General features: G+C 45.0%; 1 protein-coding gene across 7 annotated transcripts in view; it reads left to right on the forward strand.

The window, feature by feature from the left end:
* Positions 1-11,790, forward strand: part of thrab (thyroid hormone receptor alpha b) — a 335,687-nt gene extending 323,897 nt beyond the window's left edge. For all 7 annotated transcript variants that reach the window (XM_063221659.1, XM_063221660.1, XM_063221661.1 and 4 more), the window contains 2 exons: positions 309-567; positions 1,176-11,790. In XM_063221659.1, the coding sequence (XP_063077729.1) occupies positions 309-567; positions 1,176-1,426 (510 nt within the window). In that variant the 3' untranslated portion in view covers positions 1,427-11,790. The remainder of the gene's footprint in view (positions 1-308; positions 568-1,175) is intronic.
* The last annotated feature ends 12,028 nt before the right edge of the window (positions 11,791-23,818 follow it).

Genomic DNA, 23,818 nt, shown 5'->3' on the forward strand with positions numbered 1-23,818 from the left:
TCTCTCTCTCTCTCTCTCTCTCTCTCTCTCTCTCTCTCTCTCTCTCTCACTCTTTCTTCCTCTCTCTCTCACGTTATACACACATTAGTTCTTGAATCATCTGATGACATCTGATCATGGATCAAACCAGATCATGGGCCATCATGGACCATTATCCTCCTAATGGACTGTATAGCTCATGGGTGGACCATGTGCCTGCATGGATTTAATAGTATATGTATTGTGTGTGTGTGTCTGTATGTGTGCGTGCCTGCGTGCATGTGTGTGTGTGTGTCTATCTCTTAACGTATGTGTGTGTTGTTTTCCAGCTGCCTTGTGAAGACCAGATCATCCTGCTGAAGGGCTGCTGCATGGAGATCATGTCGCTGCGGGCGGCGGTGCGCTACGACCCCGAGAGCGAGACGCTGACGCTGAGCGGCGAGATGGCCGTCAAGCGGGAGCAGCTGAAGAACGGAGGCCTGGGCGTGGTGTCGGACGCCATCTTTGACCTGGGCAAGAGCCTGGCGCAGTTCAACCTGGACGACACGGAGGTGGCCCTGCTTCAGGCCGTGCTGCTCATGAGCTCAGGTGAGATGACAGGCAGGGTGCAACAAGTAGCCAGGCCACGCCCGCCTAGTGACCAGTCAGGCCAAGAGCAATGTAAATATTGTTTCTGATCTCTGGAAAAATGGGGAACTCTACCCACTTTGTCAGGAACCAATCTACTTTGAGCTGCTCCCACGGCCCTGGCTAGAGGTGTATTGTGAAGTACCCAGGCCACACCCTCCTTTGGCGTTGCTTCTACAGTAGACAGGCCAAGATCAATGTAAATATCGTGTCTGATCTCCGGAAACATCAGGGTGTATAGTTTAACCATAGTCAGTAACCATGATTGAACCATAGTCACCATAGTGATAGTGAACCATTCTAAAAAAAAACATGAATTACCATGGTTTATTTTCGTAAAGGCTGCTTCTGCTATTTGTACTTCTAATAACATGCTAAACTACATTCCGCTATTCTTACATGTGCAATGACCATGAAGCTAAATCTAATCTAGTCATTCTCGCCCTCCCTCCATCTTTTTTCCCACCTTTTCTCTATGTCTTTCTCCCTCTCTCTTTTCTCATCTCTCTCTCTCTCTCTCTCTCTCTCTCTCTCTCTCTCTCTCTCTCTCTCTCTCTCTCTCCGACTAGACCGCTCGGGTCTGACGTGTGTGGACAAGATCGAGAAGTGCCAGGAGATGTACCTGCTGGCGTTCGAGCACTACATCAACTACCGCAAGCACAACATTCCCCACTTCTGGCCCAAGCTGCTGATGAAGGTGACGGACCTGCGCATGATCGGGGCCTGCCACGCCAGCCGCTTCCTGCACATGAAGGTGGAGTGCCCCAACGAGCTCTTCCCACCACTCTTCCTGGAGGTCTTCGAGGACCAGGAGGTGTGAGGACAAGGAGGAGGAGGAGTAGGGGACAGAGTTGGAGGAGCACTATGGGGGGCAGAAGGGATGGGAGAATACGGAAGATGTGGGGATGATGCAGTTGAGTTTGTGCTTTAACGAGAAGGATGGATGGCTGGATGGAGGGATGGAAGAAAGTAGATGGAGCAACAGAGACGGCAGGCTGGCGGTTGGACGGGAGGGAGCAAGGATTGGCGAGTGGAGGGAGAAGTCCTGTCAATTGTCTTTGAGACACAGACGCATGGATGGATGGATGGAGCCTCAAATGCCCCCAAACATCAGGTGCACGATGAGATGAGACTTGGCTCTTCAAGAACCGTTGGCCGACTGATCTCCCAAACCCCCTCCATCGTTCCTCCCCTCCTTTGGCCCTCCTTTGCCCTCGCCCTCGTCCCTACCGCCACTGGCTATCACCGCCGCCGACGCCACCACCCACCGCCCACCATCGCTTTTTTATTGCCTTGTTTTGTTTTTGTTTTTTCCATGTTGTTTTTGGAAGAAGAGTGAATATAGCACCATCTGAGCTGGTCCTCCTCCACTGCTCGTTTCTTTCAAGCAGACAACACCACCAGCAGCAGCACCACGACTGGAGGAGGAGATTGTGATCAAAGAGATGGAGGAGTGGTTGGGGTTGATCAAGGATCGAGGGTCATCGCCAGCTTGTGCGCCTGTGTCATGTATTTGTTTTGTTTTATTTTGCAAACAAAAATGGCTTTGTTATTTTTTTGTTGATTTCATTTTTTGTTTGTTTTGTTCTGTTTTTTGGGGGATGGGGTGGGGGGGTGGTTTGGTTCAGATGTTAAGTCCTCAACTTCTCCATCACCTGACCCCAAGCCCCCACAACAACCGCACCTCAAAGCTTCCCAAACCTCCCCCCCTCAAATGCAACTACCCTCCAGCCCAAACCCCCAACCCGAACCCAACCAAGCCCCCCATCCTCCTCACCTTCACCCTCTTCAGCACCGCACTGCTTCATCACCTCAAATGCTTAGACACAGATACAGTAATAGTATGCTGGCCCTTCTGTTTCTGCCTCGTCTTATTCTGACAAGACAGTCTACCTTTCCTGCCTCCGTACACCTCGACGTATGGGCACACACATACACTCAATACACACACTCAACAACGACGGCAAAACAACATGTGTGGTTCCTGCACTCACTAAACACACAGTCACACACAAACACACTTACAGGTAAACACATGACCTCTTATATTTCTGTATAAAAACGTCTCGGACCGTTGATGGAGGCTGGCCTTCCTTTCTGAATGACAGGAAATTATTTCAGCGCCAGCTTTTATTATGAAACGTTTCTTTTTTTGGTTATTTTGTTGTTGTTTTATGTCCTGGTCGTTGTATTGGCTCTCAGCTGTAGAAGCTGCGAGGTGATTTGCTACCTTACCTGCCCGTCACAAGACAAACCTGTAAGATCTAAAAGAAACTGGTGTAGTTGTATTTCTTTGTATATGTATCTTCTTCAGCATTACAGTTGTCAGGCTGGGTCGCTTTGTTTTTTTGTTTTTTTTAATAATATCCAGAATATTTTTAAAGCAAATCTGCCGGCGACGATGGTTGTCGACGAAAGGCAGAAACCACCAATACACTCAAGTGGGAATTATTTGTTCCCCCCTTCCGTTTGATATTTCGGTTTTAGTTTTGTTTTTATCTCGTCATCTTCTCTCTCTGGAAGCATTTTTTGTTTTTGTTTTGATTATTTTAAAATTTTATAGTTTTTGTTTTCTTTAAAAAAAAAAAAAAAAACTCAAGTTAAAAACGACGGACAGACCTCATTACGCCTATTCTCTCTGTGCTATTGAGAACCTGAGCCTCTCATACAGACACAAACACACACACACACACACACAAACACACACTGGAGCGAGAGGAGGACGTTTTCTTAATACAATACCAAACCCTGGTGCTATGTTGGACTTTTATTTTGTTTTTTTTGTTTGTTTTTTTTGTGTATTTGAAGTGAAGCGGGAGAGCGAGGTGTCATAGTCATGGAAAGGGGGGGTTCTCAGGAGGTTGTCCTGGGGGAGCAGAAGGGGGTCAGTCTAAACCCTGCACCCCACCCACCCCAAATTTCACCTCCACCTCAAAGATCCCCCTATCCAAAACCCACTTCCTCTCAGTATCCCAGACCGTTCCAAAAACTCTGGGTCTCAACTTTTTTATTATTATTATGTTTCCAGGAAAAAAAAAGAAAAACTACCTGAGGCACACATATACATATGAGAACACACACACGCACGCACGCACACACACACGCATAGATGAAAAAGCAGTGCAACCTCATACCTTTTGTGTGTGGTTCTGCCCTGTCATTGCCTCTGCTTCCTCTGCCAACCCCTTAGAGCTCTCTCTCTCTCTCCCTTGAATGACAATTGAGTCCTTTCTCAGAAAAGTCACTGCAGAGGATAGAAAAGGTGGAAAGAGAGCAAGAGAGAGAAAGAGAAAGAAAGGAAAAAAGAGTGTGAGAGAGTGGTGGTCGGATAACAAGGAGAGCAAAAAAAGAGAAGCTCTGTGAATAAGGGGGAGAGTGAAAGCGAGACCCAACTTAAAAAAAAAAAACCTGGATAATGGGCTTCTTCAGTAACCCGGCAACTTCTAAAAGAATCCAGGTCCAGCCTTTGACCACACACTGCACTCTCAAACACACACACACACACACACACACACACACACACACACACACACACACACACACACACACACACACACACACACACACACACACAGTACAGACAGACCTCCTCAGTGCGCAGACTATCTGATCAGCACTGATTAGCATTAGCACATTAGCATAAGGACAGGCTAGCCAAGAGCGCCCTCCTCAAAACACACACACACACACCTCAGAAGAAAACACACACACAATAACAAACACACCTCAGAAGAAATATAGACGAAGAGAAAAAAAAACAGAATAACTCAAACGCCTCATATTGAACTGTATAACGTACAGCCCTTCAATTCAGGGTTCTGTGACTTTTTTTGAATTATTTTTTATTTTTTATTTTGTTTATTTTCTTTGTCAAAATCCTCTACGCTCCGCAGTCTCTGCTGCCTTGGTAATACACACACAGATACAGACAGACACCCACACACATACTCACACATGCACTTACACACAGACAGACACACACACACACACACACACACACACACACACACACACACACACACACACACACACACACACACACACACACACACACACACACACACACACACACACCAATGAGCAGTCAGGGCTGCAGGAATGGCCATCACACTTACCTCAACCGTGGGCACACCTCCAGCTGTGGCTTCGAAACTGCCTCTGTGCTAACAGGCTCTACCTCACCTCTGGACACAGGGCAGCCCACCACAGCCTCTTCCCACACACACACACACACACACACACACACACACACACACACACACACACACACACACACACACACACACACACACACACACACACACACACATTGAGACACATGCAGCATGCACACATACAAGTACACATTCGGTTACGCTCAGTGTTCAGTTCACACACTTGTGCACGTGCACACACACACACACACACACACACACACACACACACACACACACACACACACACACACACACACACACACACACACACACACACACACACACACGTCAGCCCTGCCTCACACAGATTTGGTAATATGCCACTGCAGACAGGAGGGCCGGCACCACCACACACACACACACACACACACCCCACCCATGCCGAAACCCCTATACCTACCCGTCCAGCCTGACACCCCCTGCCATCCCCAAAGACCCCCGTCCTCCTCCCCTCCCCGCCCACTAGCAAGCAACCTGTTCCCCTATCCTGATAACTTTGGTCCCCATGTCTACGGGGGCTGAGGTAGGATAGGACTGTTTCAACCGGGGTGGGGGGTGGGGTGCCAGGGATTGGTGGGAGGTATCCCACACTCTTTCTTTCTTTTCTTTCCTTTCCCTCTCCCTGTCGTTTCTGTTTTCCTTCACTTCTTTCTGTCTGTTATGTGGGACCAAGTGTTTATTTTTTCTTCTTTTGTTTTCTTCCGTTCGTTCATTTGGTTTGTTTGATTGTTTATTTTTTTTTGAGAGATACTTTTATTTTTCCGAGAGTCCCCTTTGGGCTGAAGGAGCCCTACAGTGTGGGTGGAGAGGAGATGAACTTTGAACTTTTGAACTTTTGTGAATGAACTTGTGTGACAGGTGCTCCACCCACGGACGAGGGCAAAAAAAAACCTAAAAGGTGAACTTTTAACCTTTGACCTTTTGCTTTTATTTCTCTTTTTGGAGGAAAAAAAAGACAAAAACACAACTTTGAAAAGAAAAAAAGAAACAAAACTTTTTAAAAGTTACGTGAGTTTTAAAATAATAATAATAATCAAAGAACCCCCTCCCCCCCTTTTCAAAAAACCTGCCGTGACCAGGCCTATAACTGGCAGGTTTCGCACTGTTTTCTGAGGAGAAAACGTTAAAAAAACATCCTTTTTCTGATCTCTTTTCCCTTTGAAGTCTTTATCCCTTAAACCAATCAGTAAATTTGTGAATGGAGAAATAAAGAGAGAGAGAGTGAGAGAGAGAGACAGATTGTGAAAGAAGAAGATACCCAAGTCTGTGGTATATTTGGGAGAGTCAGGAATGGCACTTACTGTACTTCCTGTGCATTTTTGGCAAACCGGAGTTGAACAGGAAGAAGGAGGAATGGACAGATGTAAGGATGAGAGGAGGAGGAGGAGGAGTGCCGACAGGTGCAATGAACAGCAGGGCTGTGTCAGTGGACGAGGAGGAAGAAGAATAGGCAATGAAGAAGAACGAAGGAGAAGAGGAAACGAGTTTGCCTGACCTTTCTGCCAGCTGTTCGTCAACTACTCATCCGTGCACCTGTCAGGAGTTTTTGCACTAATGCAGTGGTCGTCTCCCTTACTTTGAATGAACGTTCCCACAGCACTACCCAACTCTAGACAACCAAACGCAGCAGATCCTGGCCTCCGCGTCTCCCACGCTCCCCTAGGAGCATGGACATGTCTGGAGAGGATAGAAAAAAGAACACCAACGAGAGAGAATGGCAGGGGAAGACACACACACGCATACACACACACACGCACCTCACCTCTTAATATAACGTAATGTAGTAACATCTTCTGTCAAACAGAAGTTCACCCCTACTTATTCACACACGCTCACACTAATGTATGGTGTGTGGACAACCCAATTGCAGTATTAACCCCAAACACACACACACACACACACACACACACACACACACACACACACACACACACACACACACACACACACACACACACACACACACACACAGACTCAACATCGCACGACACATCTTCCTACACAACCGTTTCACCTGCCTCCATTCTGTCTCCCCTCAAGACAAGAGACTTCCTGGTGTGTGTGCTGTGTATCAGACACCTGAACCCCAGGCAAGAGGCACAGGAGGCCACTGTGGAGCTATGGCCACTGAACGCCAGTCGGGCAGCAAAAAGCAACATGGAGCACTTGCACCCTCGCCTGTGTGTGTGTGTGTACGTGTGTTTTGTGTGTGTGTGTGTGTGTGTGTGTGTGTGTGCGCGCGTGCGTGTGTTTTCACACATCTCTATGGCGAGCAGTGAACGGACAGACAGGCCTTGTGATGCCACTGCCACCACTTTGTCAACAACAATCAAGTTAGTGGAGAAAAGAGGGAGACAAGGACAAGGAAAAGACAGATACAGATAATAAAAGAAAACGAGTGTGTGAGCGAAGGCACTTTCAAAACCTGGAAACTTTCAAAACCACCCCTACCACCTTGCGCCGCCGTCTGTCTATGTCTCTCGCCCACTCTCTCACTCTTTTAATCTGCGGGTTCTCCACACCTGAAAGATGGCAATCAATCTCTTTTCCCCTCTGAAAGAGGAGTGGCACTCGATAGGTGTGGGTATGTGATACTCACACCTGGAAATAATAATGACAAAGAGACACAAAGAAGGAGAACACAGGTCTGGCCAGCTGGTCAGATCTCACGTTCCGGAGGAGAATTTATATATATATATATACAACCCCCCCCCTCTTTCTGTCCCCCACCCTCTATCTTTCCCTGTTTCTCTCCCTCCCTCTTTCCCTCTGTGCGAAACAGCAGGGGTTATGATGCTGACCTCAAGAGTCTCAACTTCATGCGAAAGAGAAAGAGAGATGAACGGTGAATTGAAAATGAAATGAAAACAAAACTACTCCCACACACAAATTTGAAAAGACTCCAGAACAAAAAAAAGTTGTTGAGAGCATTTAAAAAAAAAGAAACTCAGTGTTTTTGTTTGTTTGTTTTTTGATGCTTAACTGCTCTGTGTAGAAGAGACAAAAGAACAGCGATAGTCACCTTTTTTTGACCATGCGTGCAGTGTAACCAAGAGAAAATGACAAAAAAAATTACTTCACCTCTCTCTCACACACATTCACCTTAAGTTTCTATTGAAAAAAGCCAACTGCTCTGTTGTCTGTGTAGCTGTTATATTGTCCGTCCTTTTATCAAGAGGAATTTACAAAAACAAAACAGAAATAACAGGAATTTTCCTTTTTTAACATTTTTTGTTTTCCTTTTTTTAATCAAAGACTTTGAATAAACATACATAGTGTACACACACACACACACACACACACACACACACACACACACACACACACACACACACACACACACACACACAGGAAAACACGTAATGCAACAGAAAACTGAAATATGTTAAACAAACAAAAAAAGAACTGAAAAAAAAACTTATCATACCTCACACAACACAAAACTCTAAAGAATCTCGGTGCGAGTGCAGAACTGCTGGCACTTGTTAAAAAGTGTGTCAAATACATGCATGTATAAGAGATGTACATTGAGATAAATATGTGCTTTGGTGCGTGTACGCATGTGCAGACATTACAGAAGCACTCACCTCCTCACTCCACTCTCCAGACCCCCCACCCACCCCAAAATCCTCTCCCCACAAAAATGTACCCCTTTTCCCCTGCACCACGTTTGTGCCCTCTCCCACCCCCCTCTCCTCTTCACCTTGATGGCAGCACTAGCCATACGTGTATGGAGGTTAGATGCACACAAGGCGTTTGATTTACTGAAGGACTTTGGCAACAACTTCAGGATTCATGGGGTCACAACCTCTTTGTTTGGCCCTTAGTGTCCAATGGTATTTGTCTGAGACCTTACGATTGAACCCAGTGTGTGTGTGCGTGTGCGTGTGTGTGGGTTAAAAGCTGGACTGGGGAGAGGAGAGGAGTGTTTTTGTAGTAGTTGGAGCGCCTCATGGTATTGAATGTAGCTGACAGGACTGGGCCCAAAAACTGAGCCCGGCAAAAAACAGAACCCGAACCTCACTTCAGGTCACCAGCAGAGTGGACTGTGCTGTCAACAACAACAACAAAAAAAACAATGACGTTACACACAACAAACTGAGAATATTGCCCACCTGCAAGGTGCAATACGTTGTTCTATTTTTTTTTCTTGTTGATGTTGTTGTTGATGTTGTTCTTTTTTGTACCTTTTGGTTTGTTGTTTTTTTGTTTGTTTGTTTTATTTTTTTTCTGTTTTGGATTTTTTTTCTGCCCATAACCAAGGATGTAAATACGAAATAAGACAGAAAAAAAAGATTAAATCAGTATATGTAAATCATATGCAACACACACAAACACACACATGCATACTGGATGTTTGAGGCAAGGATACAAGACCCTGTATCAGCGAACTTCCACCATCTTGTAAAGTTTTCAAGAAAAAAAGAGAAATTGCATATGTAGCTATGTTAATGCTTCATACATCTTTATGTGTCCTTGTGTGCACTCGCAAAACTGCGCATGTTGATCCATGTTATGGACAAGTGCCCCATGAAGTTAACTGTCCAAACCCTGTGCCTCCTATTCTTCAACAAGAGATAATTCACATACACACACGCATGCACACGTACACACACACTGACACATGCATACATACAGCACACAGACTCACACACAATCACACCTGGCCTCTCTTTGTCACACACAGACACACATACACACAGGTGATCTTTCTCTGTCACAAACACACACATGCATACACACAGTAGTTCCCTTCTGACCCCTTACAGGAATGCTTAGAAGATGAACTGAACTGCCATAACAAGGGGCTGTATGACTGTCTGGTCGATGAATCTGTGGCCTAAGCGGAAGGTCGCTGTTAGATTTGGGGAGGGTGCTTTATGGGTGTGGGTGGGTCTGGAGGAATTGTGCCGAGCCTAAAAAAATAAACTCATGCAGTCAGGATAACCCTCCTCCACATGACAGACAGAAAGGCGCCCTGTCCCTCTGCCTGGCTACTGCCAATAATATGTTATATCTGGGATAACACACACTTACATGTACACAGTCACAGAGACACTTACTTCACACGTGTGCAGAAACATACACACACACACTAAAGGCATCTTTCAACATCTGCTAAGGTCTACCCTCAGTAACACACACACACATCTATTCAGTTTTCGGAGCAGGGAGGACATATCTGTTTTTCTCTCTCTTTCACTTTTCAGTTCCTGACTTGGATTTCGTGTTTCTTTTTCTTCCCTTTCACGCCAAATGTACGTAGAAGAATACTTGTCATGATTTTTTTTTTCACAAAATGAAACATAACAAACAAAAACATGCTCAATGCCAGTAGCAAGCTGTCTATGCAATGCCCTTCCACCTCTTCGCCTCTTCCCTGTTGCTTTGATTCTCGTGAGATAGGAAGGAGGCCTCCTACGTCATAGCATACAAATCCAGAAGCATCCCCCACCCTAGCCAGCTCCAGTCAAGCTATTAGATGTAAATACTGGATGTCGCGTTCAGCCTTTTTTTTTACATGGCCTAACCCCTTGGAGCCATTGTGTTGGTCACCGTCACCAGCAGGATACTGTGTGTATCTCCTTGTCACCAATTGATGATAGTGTCATACCGGATAAATATAGCCGCAATCTGATTCGAGCCATTTGTTCCGATACAAAGAAGTGGTCATCATGGCATCTATTGTTTATATCTATGGAGCTATTAGTCCACAACTCCCCAGTACCTAGCAACACCGCAGCCACCCCCCACCCCACCCCAAGTCCCTGGGAGTGATGGACTCAGTTGCGATGCCGACCCCAGCTCTTGGACTGAGGTCCAGAGCCAGTATGGTCGAAGAGAGGTTGAAGGGCACTGTTTCTTTTTCCAAGAACAGATTATCTGTTATATGACTTTGTGTTGTGTGTGTATATGTTTGTGTGGGTGTGTGTGCGAGCACGCACTCATGCATGCAAAGAGGGCGCAGGTGTTTTGTTAGGTGTGTGGTGACATGCACACTCAAAAAAGGAAAAAAAAAAGAAATACCCTGGTGTCGGGCACCTCTGCTCCTGTGGTAGTACACTCCGTATGTGTTTTGAGTGATGTCATCTGTTGTGTTAAGACGTCTCGCTGGGGGGAAAGCATTTGTGAGATGGATGTTTCGGTCACGGTGTCATACCAGACAGAAACAGAAACAAAACACGCAAAAAGACATCGTCCCTGCCCTAGTGGTTCCGGGTGTCTTACAAAATACAGCGATGCAAGAGTTCTGTTTTAGGAGGAGAAGAATTATAGTTGACAACCATTCTGTCTTTCTGAAAGACAACATTTTTGGCTCCTAGAGCTTGTAAATAATATGTCTAACTGCGGACAAGTGAATGTAATGCTTATCGGTGATCGATCGAAGAGAGTGACTTTTTTCAGGAGAAATGTGCAATGACTGCAGGTAATGTCTGCAGAATTTGTATTTAGGGTGCTTTCGCTCCACTGGATTGATTTTCTTGGTCCACACCACCAAGGTAGTGAAATTGTTACTGTGTAGCATACTGACTGGCCTGTGATCCAGGTTCAGATCAGTAAAATGCCCCAAAATGTGTTCAGTTGTGTGTCATCAATATTTTATTAAGCCTTTCACCTGTTTGGTGAGTGGAGTCTGTCTGCTTGACGTGCACACCCACTGATATTTTCAACGAAATGAATTCAACGAAGTTCAATGAATACCAGACCTAAATATGAGCTTTAGGACTGTTTTGTGGGCAGCAACAGCTGTTGGTGTGAAAGCACCCTAAGTAGACCTGAATGCACTGTTCAGAGAGCCATTGACCCTCAGCTCACCCCCCAAAAAAACCTCTTGAGATTAAAAATGCCCTGACTTTTATGCACTTGCAACCTCCTAAATTGGTCGCCACTATGGTACTTATACCCAATCAAAGCTCTCCAGGGTCTTTTTATGTCAATTTTCGACACATAAATATGTGGAAATTAAGCTACCCCCCCCCCCCCCCCCCCCCCCCCTCCCCCCCCCCCCCCCCCCCCCCCCCCCCCCCCCCCCCCCCCCCCCCCCCCCCCCCCCCCCCCCCCCCCCCCCCCCCCCCCCCCCAAAAAAAATGCACTTATATTTTCCTGGCCCCTTGGGGCTATTTTGTAAGTGTTACAGAAAGTGATAGTGAGTGTCACACGTTTGAGTAATCTTTAAGAAGTGCAATATGTCAAGCGTAGGTTGAACAGCCATAGCTGTGAAAGCACACTAGAAGTTTCAGTACCCTTGGTCCCTTGACCAAAATACTTTGTATGTGGGAATGTAGTACCCAAGGTATTTCCCAAACTTTATGCCTGTATGAGATAGATATAGATATAGCTATTTTGAAAATGTTAACCTGTAAGGCTGCGATCACACCGAATGCAGATTTCTGCTTACAGTACAATCCGCCTTTGTCTTATAACTGATATTTTGGTTGCGATCAGACCAAATGTGGTTTTTTTTTAAATCCCGCCAAAAATTCAAGCGTTGTCAGTAGTGATTACTGGACATCTGCAAATCTGCCTGTGAGGTGAAGCAGCTTTCCAGGCTTGAGTTGACCTTTTTTCTACTCAATTCGCCCAGTACAGGGTGGAGATGCCGAAAATCCGCAGACCACCTTGTGCTGATAATCAGCGCTGAATTTATTCACTTTAATTCACTAATCATAGAAAAAAATCTGCCTCGTACTGTTAATCCGCGCTCGTTGTAATCGTGGCCTAAAACCTGCACGCCTAATTCTGTAGAGACACCCAGGCCAGCCACATGAGTCCATCAGCTTGCTTTTTGGGGGTGGGGATTTGGGTAAAACCAAGAAATCCTCTCACATCTGCTTTTTTTCTGTGTCGAGACTGGGTAAGAAAGCTATTGAAGGATTCTCTCAGGTAACAAAATAAGGTGATTTTTTTAAAGGAAAATGAATAAATAAATTATGATATACCTTAGCTACCACCATTGTTAGCCCATCTTTATTTGTTGTGATTGAAAGACAACAACAGCGTCTTTTCTTCTTATGCTCCCCTTCTCTCCTTCTCTCTCTTTGTTTTCTCTCTCTGTATTCTCTCCGGTTGCAAAGGCTTATGACATTATGATCCTGAGGCATATAGGAACCATTTGTTTACAGTACCTTGTTCCTAGAACCACCTGTGTACAGAACCTAATTCTTGAAAGGAATACTGTATTACTCTATTACGTATGTCCCTTGTAGAGAACTCAATTTTTGTTCTGAAATCAAATTTAAGACCACAGTTTGCAACAGCTCCACACTGACGGAAGCTAAATCAGTTTCCTTTCTGTTGGATTTGGATCAGGATTGAATTAAAGAAATTAATGAATGAAGAATGAAAATAGTTTCGGTAGGAGTTTGAATACCTCCATTACTTTGTGCCAAGTAGCTTTGCGTCTGGCTTGTATCATCCCGTTCGACAAAAAATAAACAAAGGTCTTATATGGAGACCAAATTGGAGAAACTTCGCAGAGATCACCATAGCCTCGCCTTGATGCTAACCAAGATGAATGAAGGGAAAGAGAACCGCTTTTTGTGTGTCTAATGTGTGTTTTTGTTCTTGTGTGTCAGAGTGTGGACCTGCTTGTGTGTGTGAGTGTGCCCTATGAACTCTGAATGTCTGTCAAGCTGCCAGGCTGGTCAAGCACACACATGTAGGTTTATGCTCTCTGTCTCTCTGTTTCTCTCTCTCTCTCTCTCTCTCTCTCTCTCTCTCTCTCTCTCTCTCTCTCCCTCTCGCTCGCTCCCTCTCTCTCTCTGCTGTCTTGTACTCAACTCCTGATCTTTGCCCTCTGCTTGAGTAAAACGCTAGATGTTCTTATGCACATACATACACACATACACACATCACAGAAATTACATCGTGCTCACAGGCACGCACTAAGCATGTGTTAACCATATGAACAAACAAAAGACCACGGCTGTTTTTTATGTATATGCATTGGCAGGAGATTTTCCCTGTAATTGCTCAAGAAGACAATATTAATGCCAATCTCCACATTTTTAAATATGCTTGTATGATTGCCATACAAGGGTGTCTTGTCATATTTCCGTCAGTAGAAATGTTCTCTCTTTTTTGTTTTTTTAATGTTCCAGAACTCTTTTCAGCCAGTTTTCTTTTGTTTAATATGCAGAAACGTTGTCGATGCAAGGCTTAAAGTGGATGGAAAGTAACAAGCTGTGTTTGTGCATGTGTGCAGTGTGCCTTTGTATATGTGCTTCTATGTTTGTGTGTGGATGTGCGTGTGTGATTGTTTGACTGGGTCTGAGTTTGCCCTTACCAATGTACAAGCACCTTTTGAGGCCAGGTGAAGAGACATTCAAGTTCGATTTTTTTTTTTTTCGATGACCGATTTTTGATTCCATGACCTTTTTGAGAATGTAGCTTATCATTTACAGTAGATTTAAAGTAAGTAGTCTAGGCTTATCCAAGCTTGATTATGCCACAGATCTGTTCAGTTCGGTCCAGCTTTAAAAGCAGGAAGAAGAAGGAGAAGAAAAAAAAGATAAACAACTCAGTTGCAATGACTTTTAGTATGCAAAATGGAAGTGGCTCTGTGGGCTAACAGAGTGGTGCTAACCTGTTCCGTCTCCCCTCTTTCATCATTTGATGAAATGGCAGCCTTATCGATTGTGTCTGGTGTTGACCCAGCTGGGTCTGTAGCTCCAGGCCTTGCAGTATTTATTGATGGCTTTTTTTGTGGAACCCAAAGTGCATCGGGGAGGACAGCACGTGTGCACCAAAGGGCCTATAGTAGCGAAGCGTGTGTACGGAATGAATACCATAGATTTCTATGAAGATTCTGGTAGAAGTCTCGTAAGATTCTCATAGAATACCGTAGAAGAAGTCAACGAGGTGCTGGTGCCGCAGTCGGACGCGGCACCCAAGTTCATGGCTGCAGTACGAATGAGGATAACAGTGGCGGTCGTGATGGTGTTAAGGTCCCATGTGGGGGGATGACTTGCACTTGTACATGGTAAACCTGCGTGTATAACGAGTGGTAGAATTTAGCGTCCTAGCGTAGAGAACTTGACACACGGCTTTAGTGGTATGTGTCAGGGAAGGGGGAACTTTTGTGAATCGACTGAGTTTCAACTCTACCTACCATCCCCTTTTCCCATCCCTCCCTCTTTATCAGTGTTGTCTGTAAAAGTTTGTGAGTTGTCACCTTTCGGTGGCTAGCACTGTGGCTAGAAGGTTCCTCTCAGCCAAAGAAAGTGCTTTTTTTAATGGGTTCACATGAACACACTATTATTATCTAGAAATGTCGAGTAGCCATATTGAAGTGAAAGTGGCAACCAAGTTGGTCATTGTTGTGGACATTGTCATTGTAGTGCAACCCCCACCCTCCCCACATACATAAGTATATAAAATCCCTTATGTTAATACTTGTGACCCTTAACGGGTAATGTGTTGGTTGTTTTTGGGGGGGTTAGTCTGTTAGACTGATTTAATATTTTCATGCTTGTGATTCCCTGGAGTGTGTTCACCTTTCTGACATTTCTACTCTGAGGAATATTTTTGTATAGTTTTCAGGAGCAAGGGGGAAGTGTAAAATAAAATATAAAAAGAAGCCTTGACAGCGTGGAATGTACGCGTATACTACAAGAAAACAAATTCTTTTCAGAGAATTAGGAGGGGGGGGAGATTTCAGTTGCAGTTGGTTGGTGATTTTTTTGTCTTTATTTTTTTATATTTTTTGTATGAAACCAGAGGCGAAAGCGAGGATTCTGATCATAAAGTATTATGACGATATACGTAAAGCTATATAATATCTATGAATAACATATGCAAAGTCAGGTTGACTTCAACTTGTCAGGTCTAGGACGGGTGCGTTCAGTAGAGCTTGCTCAGGTTTGACCCAGAGGCCTCAAAAGGTGCTTTAACCCTACACCTCTCTCTCTCTCTCTTTTTCTCTCTCTCTCGTCTCGTGACACTCTGTCCAAGACCCTTTCTGTACCGGCTTCACTCTATAGGCTCTGCAGTCAGTGACATGTACCCTCCTGTCATGACATCTCCATGTCTAGCAAAATCAAAACTCACACACAACAAATACAACAAACAGACAAAAAAGAAAAGAAAATGCATGTCGTCATTGATGATCCTGTTTAACTAGTTAGGGGATCAACCGACAAACAAGGAGGCTGGAGGATGAAGCTCTGTAGTGCTCCATTGGTCTCCAGACAAAAGCTACACTGTGGTGAAACAGTGTCAGAAGGGTCCATGTCACACTACTGTGTTCAATACATTCTCTCACAGACACATATGAATACACAAACACAAACACTGTCAAGATGCTCCGCAAATCTCCACTGCTTGGTCCTCCTCAGACAGAAGGACCTCTCTCACTATCTGTGTGTGCGTGTGTCTTGTGACGTCACCTGTCTTCTCACTGTCTTCTGAACTCCTCAATCTCAACTGATATGCTGTCTGGACGTCCCTCCCTTGTGGTGTCCGTGACTCTCTGTCTCTCTCTCTCTTTCTCTTGAGCATTTTCCTGGAAGAACAAAAAAAGATGTTTCTGGTTTTTTTTTAAGCTTTTCTTCCTTGAATGACAACTGGATTGAAACCAAATCAAGTCTGTGATTGAGTCACGCAGTTGTAGATGAGGTGGATGAAGAGGAAGAGGCTTGACCGATTAGTTCTCTATATGGCTTTTATTTGTACCCCAGTCTTGTATCTGTCGCCTGACGGGGTGTTTTTATTGGGATTTTTTTTACTGTCCATTCTTTTATACCAGAGGACACTTTTCAAACTGTTCAGTAAAACAAGAACGAATACAGTCATTGTACTTTCAGGTCAGACAGAAAACTATACAGCTATACAACCAGCAATGGAGAGATAAACAATACAACAAATAAATACCTACGACAAAGCTGTAATAATTACTACTTCAACTACTGCTACTACTCTTCTAGTACTACTACATTTTTTTGTAAAATGCTCACTGCTTTATCACTTCTTCTCAGTCTGGGTTCCTCACGCCACTGTGATCACAAAGGGTGCAGGGAATTTTTCTGTCATTCAAAATAAGGAGACGGGCAGGTGGTGTGTGCTTCACCAACACTCAGGGGTCATAACCTCTAGAGGGGGCAGGGGGTGAAAGGGGTGGCAGGAGCAATGGAGTGTCCCAGCATCCTTTTGGATGGATGGATGAGCCCTCCTGCCATAGCCAGCTTTCAGAACATCTTTGACGGGTCTCCATGCGACACCCCTCACTCAAACACACACACACACACACACACACTTACCCCACCACCCCTGTTACCATCTCAGAGCCGACCAAGCATTGAGCGTTGGAGATTGTAGAGCGACCTCTTCGACTTTGAGAAGAACCAATAGTGGAAGCAGAGTAGGGTTTGACAAGAATCAAGATATTGATTGGAGTTGAGGTAATATGCAAAACAATCATGTGCAAACAAAGAAAAGCAGAAAAAGAAACGTGACGTTTGTTGCCTGTTTTGCTAGCTATTGCTAGCAAGAAACATGACGTTGGTTGCCTGTTTTGCTAGCTATTGCTAATAGTGAAACAGGAAAAGAAACATGACGTTGGTTGCCTGTTTTGCTTGCTATTGCTAGTGCTAAAACAGACAAAGAAACAACGTGTGTTGCCTGTTTTGCTAGCTAATTCTAGTGGATTGGTTTGTCTGGCTAGAGGGACAGAGACAAAGTGCCCATCCTAGAGGTCATACCCTGTGTCGGTACAGTTTGACTGGACAAGCTCTTGCCCAGTGTTGACTGGTCTGCTGGCAGGGGGGCAGGAAATTATCCAACTTTGGTGTTCAGTATTCAGCCTGCCCTAAAGGGTTGGATCCAGCTTTTTTGCTGGCTTGCTTTATTCCCACCCCTCTGTTAGTTGGTGTACACTGCAGGATGAGGCAGCGGTTGTCTGAAAGGCGCAATATAAAAACGAAACTCGAAGCGACAAGAATGGCGACAAAATGCAAGCAGTGTTGCACGAACGTCGAGTACATGGTGACATGCCTGTGCCAGCCTCGAGGCCGCACATGACTTCAGACAGTTGCGAACGTGTGCTCTGCTCTCTCTCTCTCTCTCCTACCCACGTCCTCTCACTTTTTCTCTCCTCTGTCTCTTTTTATCTCTCTATCTCTTTCCGAGAGGCCATGATATGTCAAGGAGCAGTGTTCAGTCCATTCCCACAAAGCACAGGCAGGCAGTATGATCAAGGACACCACCGAGGCAAATAACTCACTCTCGTTTTCTCTCTCTCTCTTATACACGCACACACATACACACACACATAAAAGAAGGCTGTGTGCAAGCTCTGGGCAGAGCTACGTCCTCTGACACCAACTCAGACACCTACGCGCACTCACTCACACACACACACACACACACACTTTCATCCAGTGAAAAAAAATCCACACAACACCTCCGAATATCTACTGTGATCTCCTCTCACACCACCCACACCACCCAGGCCTTCATCACACTCTGACCCACCACCCAAAACACCCTTTCCCCCTACTTCCCCTTAACCCCACCCTTCCTCCCTCTCTCCCTCTCTCTGTCTCGCTCTCTCTCGCTCCCTTACCTCTCTCCTCCTCCCTTAGCATCACCATCCGTCGCTCCCTCCCTCTCCTTCCCTTCCTTCCTCTTCCTGCTTCCCTCTTCCTCTTTGCCCTGTACCCCTCTTCTCCTCCTCCTCTCCCCCCTCTGCCCTTCTCTCCCTTGTCAAAAGTCCAAGTGGGTGGTGTGATGTCAGGTTTTTGTGGTGGGCTGCTTTCTGACCGGTCCAGACAATCAAAGCGTGTTTGTAAATGTCAATGTGTGATTTTCAAATCTTTGTTTATGGTCAGGATTTTAAAGGAAGATATTTTTATGGTAATTGTCGCTGGTCTATTTTACTATATATTTATGTAATAAATATGTGACTAAATTTAACACCTCCCTCGTCCTCTTGGTCTCGTCTGTTATTGTTGTTTTGTTTGTATTTTTGGTTGTTTGTTTGTTTGTTTCGGGAGGGGGGATTGGTTTGGCTGCTACTTCTCTCCACATCCACCACCCGAAACACGCACACACACACACAACCCATCTGTGTTTCCTGCTCAGAAGGTGGGCATTTGGGCAACCGTTGCGTATGTGGTGTTGGCCAAGTTGGCACACACTCACACACACACTCTCTGTCAACTGTCAGACACACACACACACACACACGGCCTCGCCAGTTAACATAAACAAGGATGTAACACAAACAAATATGAAGCTAAAACAAAAACAAAGACCGTCAGTCCCATCTGAGGAAGTGCGGGAAGGTTGCTCATTTATAAATAAATTTACTTCTGTCCAAAATGTCGTTGGCGGCCAAGTTTGCAGTCCTGTAGCCAGGCTTGGGCCTGTACTGGGCCAGTGGCCAGTTTCCTCACAACCCCAAACAGTAACACTCAACACTACCGCTTACCCCCAGCCCAGAACACAGCATCCCACAGAGAGACTTCACATCCCCAGACACTGTCCACACCAATGCCCACCACCACACCACACACGGGCGCACGTGCGCGCACGCACAAGCACACACACACACACACACACACACACCCTGATCCCTGATCCCTGATCCCAAAACCCAGGACCTCACGGTGAGATTTGGCACCCCTAGATGTTACCCTTTGATACAGTATTTTGGGTAGCCTATTTCCAAAGGGCTCGATGAGGCAAGTTTAAGGCAATGACAGACTGATCTCATTAGCCTCATTAAGAGGGGAGTGAAAGGAAAGAGTGATCTGCTTCTAGATTCAACCAGTAGCATACATTATTATTATTATTAGGGCCTATATAGGGCAACCATGGCCTAATAGTTTGGAAGGTAGTCTTAAGATCAGAGGGTTGCAGGTTCAAATCCCACCCTTACCTCTTCCCATACCTCTATCCATGGCTGAAGTGCCCTTGAGCAAGGCACCTAACCCCACATTGCTCCAGGGACTGTAACCAATACCCTGTAAATAACTGTAAGTTGTGTTGGTTAAAAGACCAGCTAAGTATTAGGTAATGTAATGTAATGTAATACAGTCGGAGCTGGCCAGACCAAAGCTCTTGGATAGTTGTAGTTGTGACAGCCAGACTGCCCAGTTCCAGCCTTTGGAGAAATTTTTTTATAGGGAGACAGTGGTTTTCCACATCTTCCTCTACTCTGCCCACAAATCACATCAGCACACATTCAAAAGGGCGCAATCCAATTTTTAGCACATTCGCTCACCAGTGTGTCTCGTAAATTGTGCACGAGCTAGCGCCACACAGTAAAACAAACGCCGTCTTTATTCAACACTTGGACTTGGTATTCTGGGAGCAAATACACTCCAGAAGCTGTTAAATCGTCTCTCTACACGTTGAATTAACACCGATTTCTTTTTTTTTAATGTTTGTGCCAGAGACGATTTCCCCCCAAGTCGCTAGCAGCAAAGCTATATTTGGGGGGGATTTGATTTGTCGATGGCATGCAAACAGCAGACAGTCGGCGCAGGGAGAAAGCCAAACTTGTAAAAACATTTGCGCGGTGGTAAGTAACCAAAGCCAAACAGTAGTGGAACTGGGGATAGCCCCTACGGCAAAAGACTCATAAACTGTGTGTGAGTGTGTCTCTGTGTGTGTGTGTAGTGTGAGTGCATGCGTGTTAGCGTGTGTGTGTCCTCAGTCTTTACAAGGTCTTTATGTCTCACTGATTCCAGTGTCATTGATCTCCATGCTTTACATGTCATGCACAGTTTGGCTTCCGTGTAATGGGCATGTAGTACAGTTCCCGTAACAGCCGGCCAGACTGGAAGAGCAAGGTGCTAGCGATAACAACAAGCCAGCTTCTTCAGGGGTGGGAGACATGTATGGGGGTGGTGTAGAACACAAACATAGGCCTACACAGATCAAATGAGGGCTTGAGAATATGTCCATGTTGCGCTGAATTGAAAATTATGCTGAATGTGAAAATTTAATACATAGGCCTATATGTTGATATATGTTAATGTGGGCCACATTCATTTGCATACAGGGCTGTAAATGGCTAGTAGATTTTAATCATACTGGCCAAACACACACTCACTAATGGGTCAGAGTGGCTAAATTGGCCTTTTCTACCAGCCAAACTGAAATTACACCAGCGTAGTGTTAATTTAGAGCCCTGTTTGCATATATATATACTGTATATATATAGGCTTATAAAATCTGCTGTGGTGTGTGCGTGCCCAAAATGATAGAAAATTGACTTTCTAAATACAATGTTGATGCTTTCAAAACCTATTTTAAAACATGCAATATGTATTCAATCATTCATATAAGATCCAAAAATATATTATTTTATTTTTCATTATATGATTTTTTCGTTATAGTATTTGCTATATAATCACTATAACATCAAATCATGTATTTAGCTAACGTCTATAAAAACTGGTAAAAGAGCAGCATAATGTAAAGCATTACGGAGTCATCACCTCATGATGAGGGAATTCCGCTGATGGCGCGCATCACCAGCTTGAGGTCCAGAGGTCAATGGGAAGGGTTCAGTGTTCACTCAGTGGGCACTTCTCAAAGTAAAGTGTCCTAGCCTTGCCAGCATGAGTAACACCCATTTTTCCAAGGTGTGTCCAATTATAAATTACACTTAGAACTAGTTATTGGATAGTCTTTGGTGAAATCCACGAAAAATGGGCGTTACTCGTCATAGCAAGACTAGGACACTTCACTTTGAGAAATACCCACTGGTGCATGGCGTGGGCCTAGCCCGATTTTGACTCTCTATCACCCCCTAATGGAAGCAGCCCGTCAATGGCAGTGTTTTTGTTTTCCTTCGCCTCACGTGAGTCTGACAAGTGAAGAGGAGAGGAGAGAAACCTTGCTGAGTGCAATGCTTTCAGCACTACCCAAACAGTAACCTTCCCTGGAGTGTGAGAGAGAGAGAGTGTGTGTGTGTGTGTGTGTGTGTGTGTGTGTGTGTGTGTGTGTGTGTGTGTGTGTGTGTGTGCGTGCGTGTGTGTGTGTGTGTGTGTGTGCGTGCGTGCGTGCGTGCGTGCGTGTGTGCTTGTGTTAATGTATTAGCTGAGCACAGGGAGCTAAAAGGATTATGGGTTTGTGTGTGTGTGTGTGTGTGTGTGTGTGTGTGTGTGTGTGTGTGTGTGTGTGTGTGTGTGTGTGTGTGTGTGTGTGTGTGTGTGTGTGTGTGTGTGTTTCACATCAGCTGTTGTTTGAGAGTAACTCTGTACTCCACAACTCCTGGAGCCATACCTTTGCAAAGGAAAGTGTATTTTTTACTGCGCTTTACAATTTGATTTGCCTATAGTGGGATTATAATGAAAGAAAGACAAAAAAAGATATACATTAAAGTACTAAATACAATGAAACAGAATGTAAGCAAAGTACGTTTTTTTATCTTGTATTTAACCAAGATTGTCCCATTCGGCCAGGGAGTCCTGGTCAAAATGGCAGCCAACAAAAAGTTCCAAACGCAGACAAACCCATTAGCACATAATAAGCAAAATAGACTTACATAAAACACAGTGTTAGCTAATAGTTTTGTAGAGTAACTCTAAAAGCAATGACATTCCCCTGTGTATAAATTACTACTTGCTCTCCTAAAAATCTCCTGTGAAGGCAGAGTCCATACTCAATATATTCCACAAGTCATTTCAGAAATGTGGAGCAAAAAAGGAAAGCACATTTTCTCCAAGTCAGTAGGAGGGGTGAAAGACTGCAATAATAACTTGTGTGAGGGGATGTGTACTATGGTGAAATACAAAGAGTCAGAAGATTGCAGATATAATTGGGAAGTTTGCCCAACAATGCAAGGAAGTATTGTAAGCCATGTAAAGAGGAAAACAGCTTTTGAGGCACTCAAGTACTGTATCTGTACATTGCTATCTGTACATTGCTCTTTGGACGCCCAAAGTTACTAAACTTGGGTAAGTGACTCAGTGCAACATTCCCTTCACTCTCCCATGTGCAGTATACTTGAAAGTATGCTGAGCATTCAGAAAAGAATGGTTATAAAATAAATAAAAACCCAACACCTTACTGAACTTTACTTGCATACTTATTTTCTCACGTGGAGGAGGGGAGCTGTTGTGGAGGCTGTGATCTCATGCAGGCAGCTTTCTCATCGACCAATCAGAGCACAGAACACAGTTGCTTAGCCCTGCCCCCTTTAGTATATCCCCTCCCATCTCTGCTCCTCAACCCCCACCCCACACACACACACACACACGCACACACGCCTCCTCCACCTCATCCTCCCTCATACACACACGCGCACACACACACACACACACACACACACACACACACACACACACACACACACACACACACACACACACACACACACACACACACACACACACAGGCTACATACCACTCACACTCTCTCTCTCTCCCTCGCTCCATATTCAGCGAAAGGAGGAATTTTCCACTCGGCAGCAGGCAAACATCACGGGCAGCTGTGCAGTCATCCCAGGTACGGGCTGTCACTCTGAGACGCCACCACAACACACAGAGTATACATACGTACAGTACCTTGTCCTCAGTGTGTGTGTGTGTGTGTGTGTGTGTGTGTGTGTGTGTGTGTGTGTGTGTGTGTGTGTGTGTGTGTGTGAGAGAGAGAGAGAGAGAGAGAGAGAGAGAGAGAGAGAGAGAGAGAGAGAGAGAGAGAGAGAGAGAGAGATGGTTTGAGTGTGTGTGTCTGTGTGTGTGTGGGTGCTTTACTTGGACACATACCTCCCTCTCTCTCTCTCTCTCTCTCTCTCCCTCTTTTTTTCTTCCTTTTCCTCCCTCCACTCTCAATTCCCCAGGATCATTGTTGATCGTTTTCCAAGTGCTCACAGTAGTCCTTGCAGAGACCTCTAGTCTGAATGACAACACATACAGACAGCTGAATGAGAGAAGATGGCATGTGGGTGCTCTAGCAGCATCCAAAGCATCAGCCATCCCATTCACTGCTCTTACTCCCTCCCTCTTGGATGCTTGCAAATATAAACAGGCAGCACAATTCACTGACACTGAAGGGCACCTTC

Source organism: Engraulis encrasicolus, chromosome 17 (genome assembly GCF_034702125.1).
Source record: "Engraulis encrasicolus isolate BLACKSEA-1 chromosome 17, IST_EnEncr_1.0, whole genome shotgun sequence".
Lineage (NCBI taxonomy): Eukaryota > Metazoa > Chordata > Actinopteri > Clupeiformes > Engraulidae > Engraulis > Engraulis encrasicolus.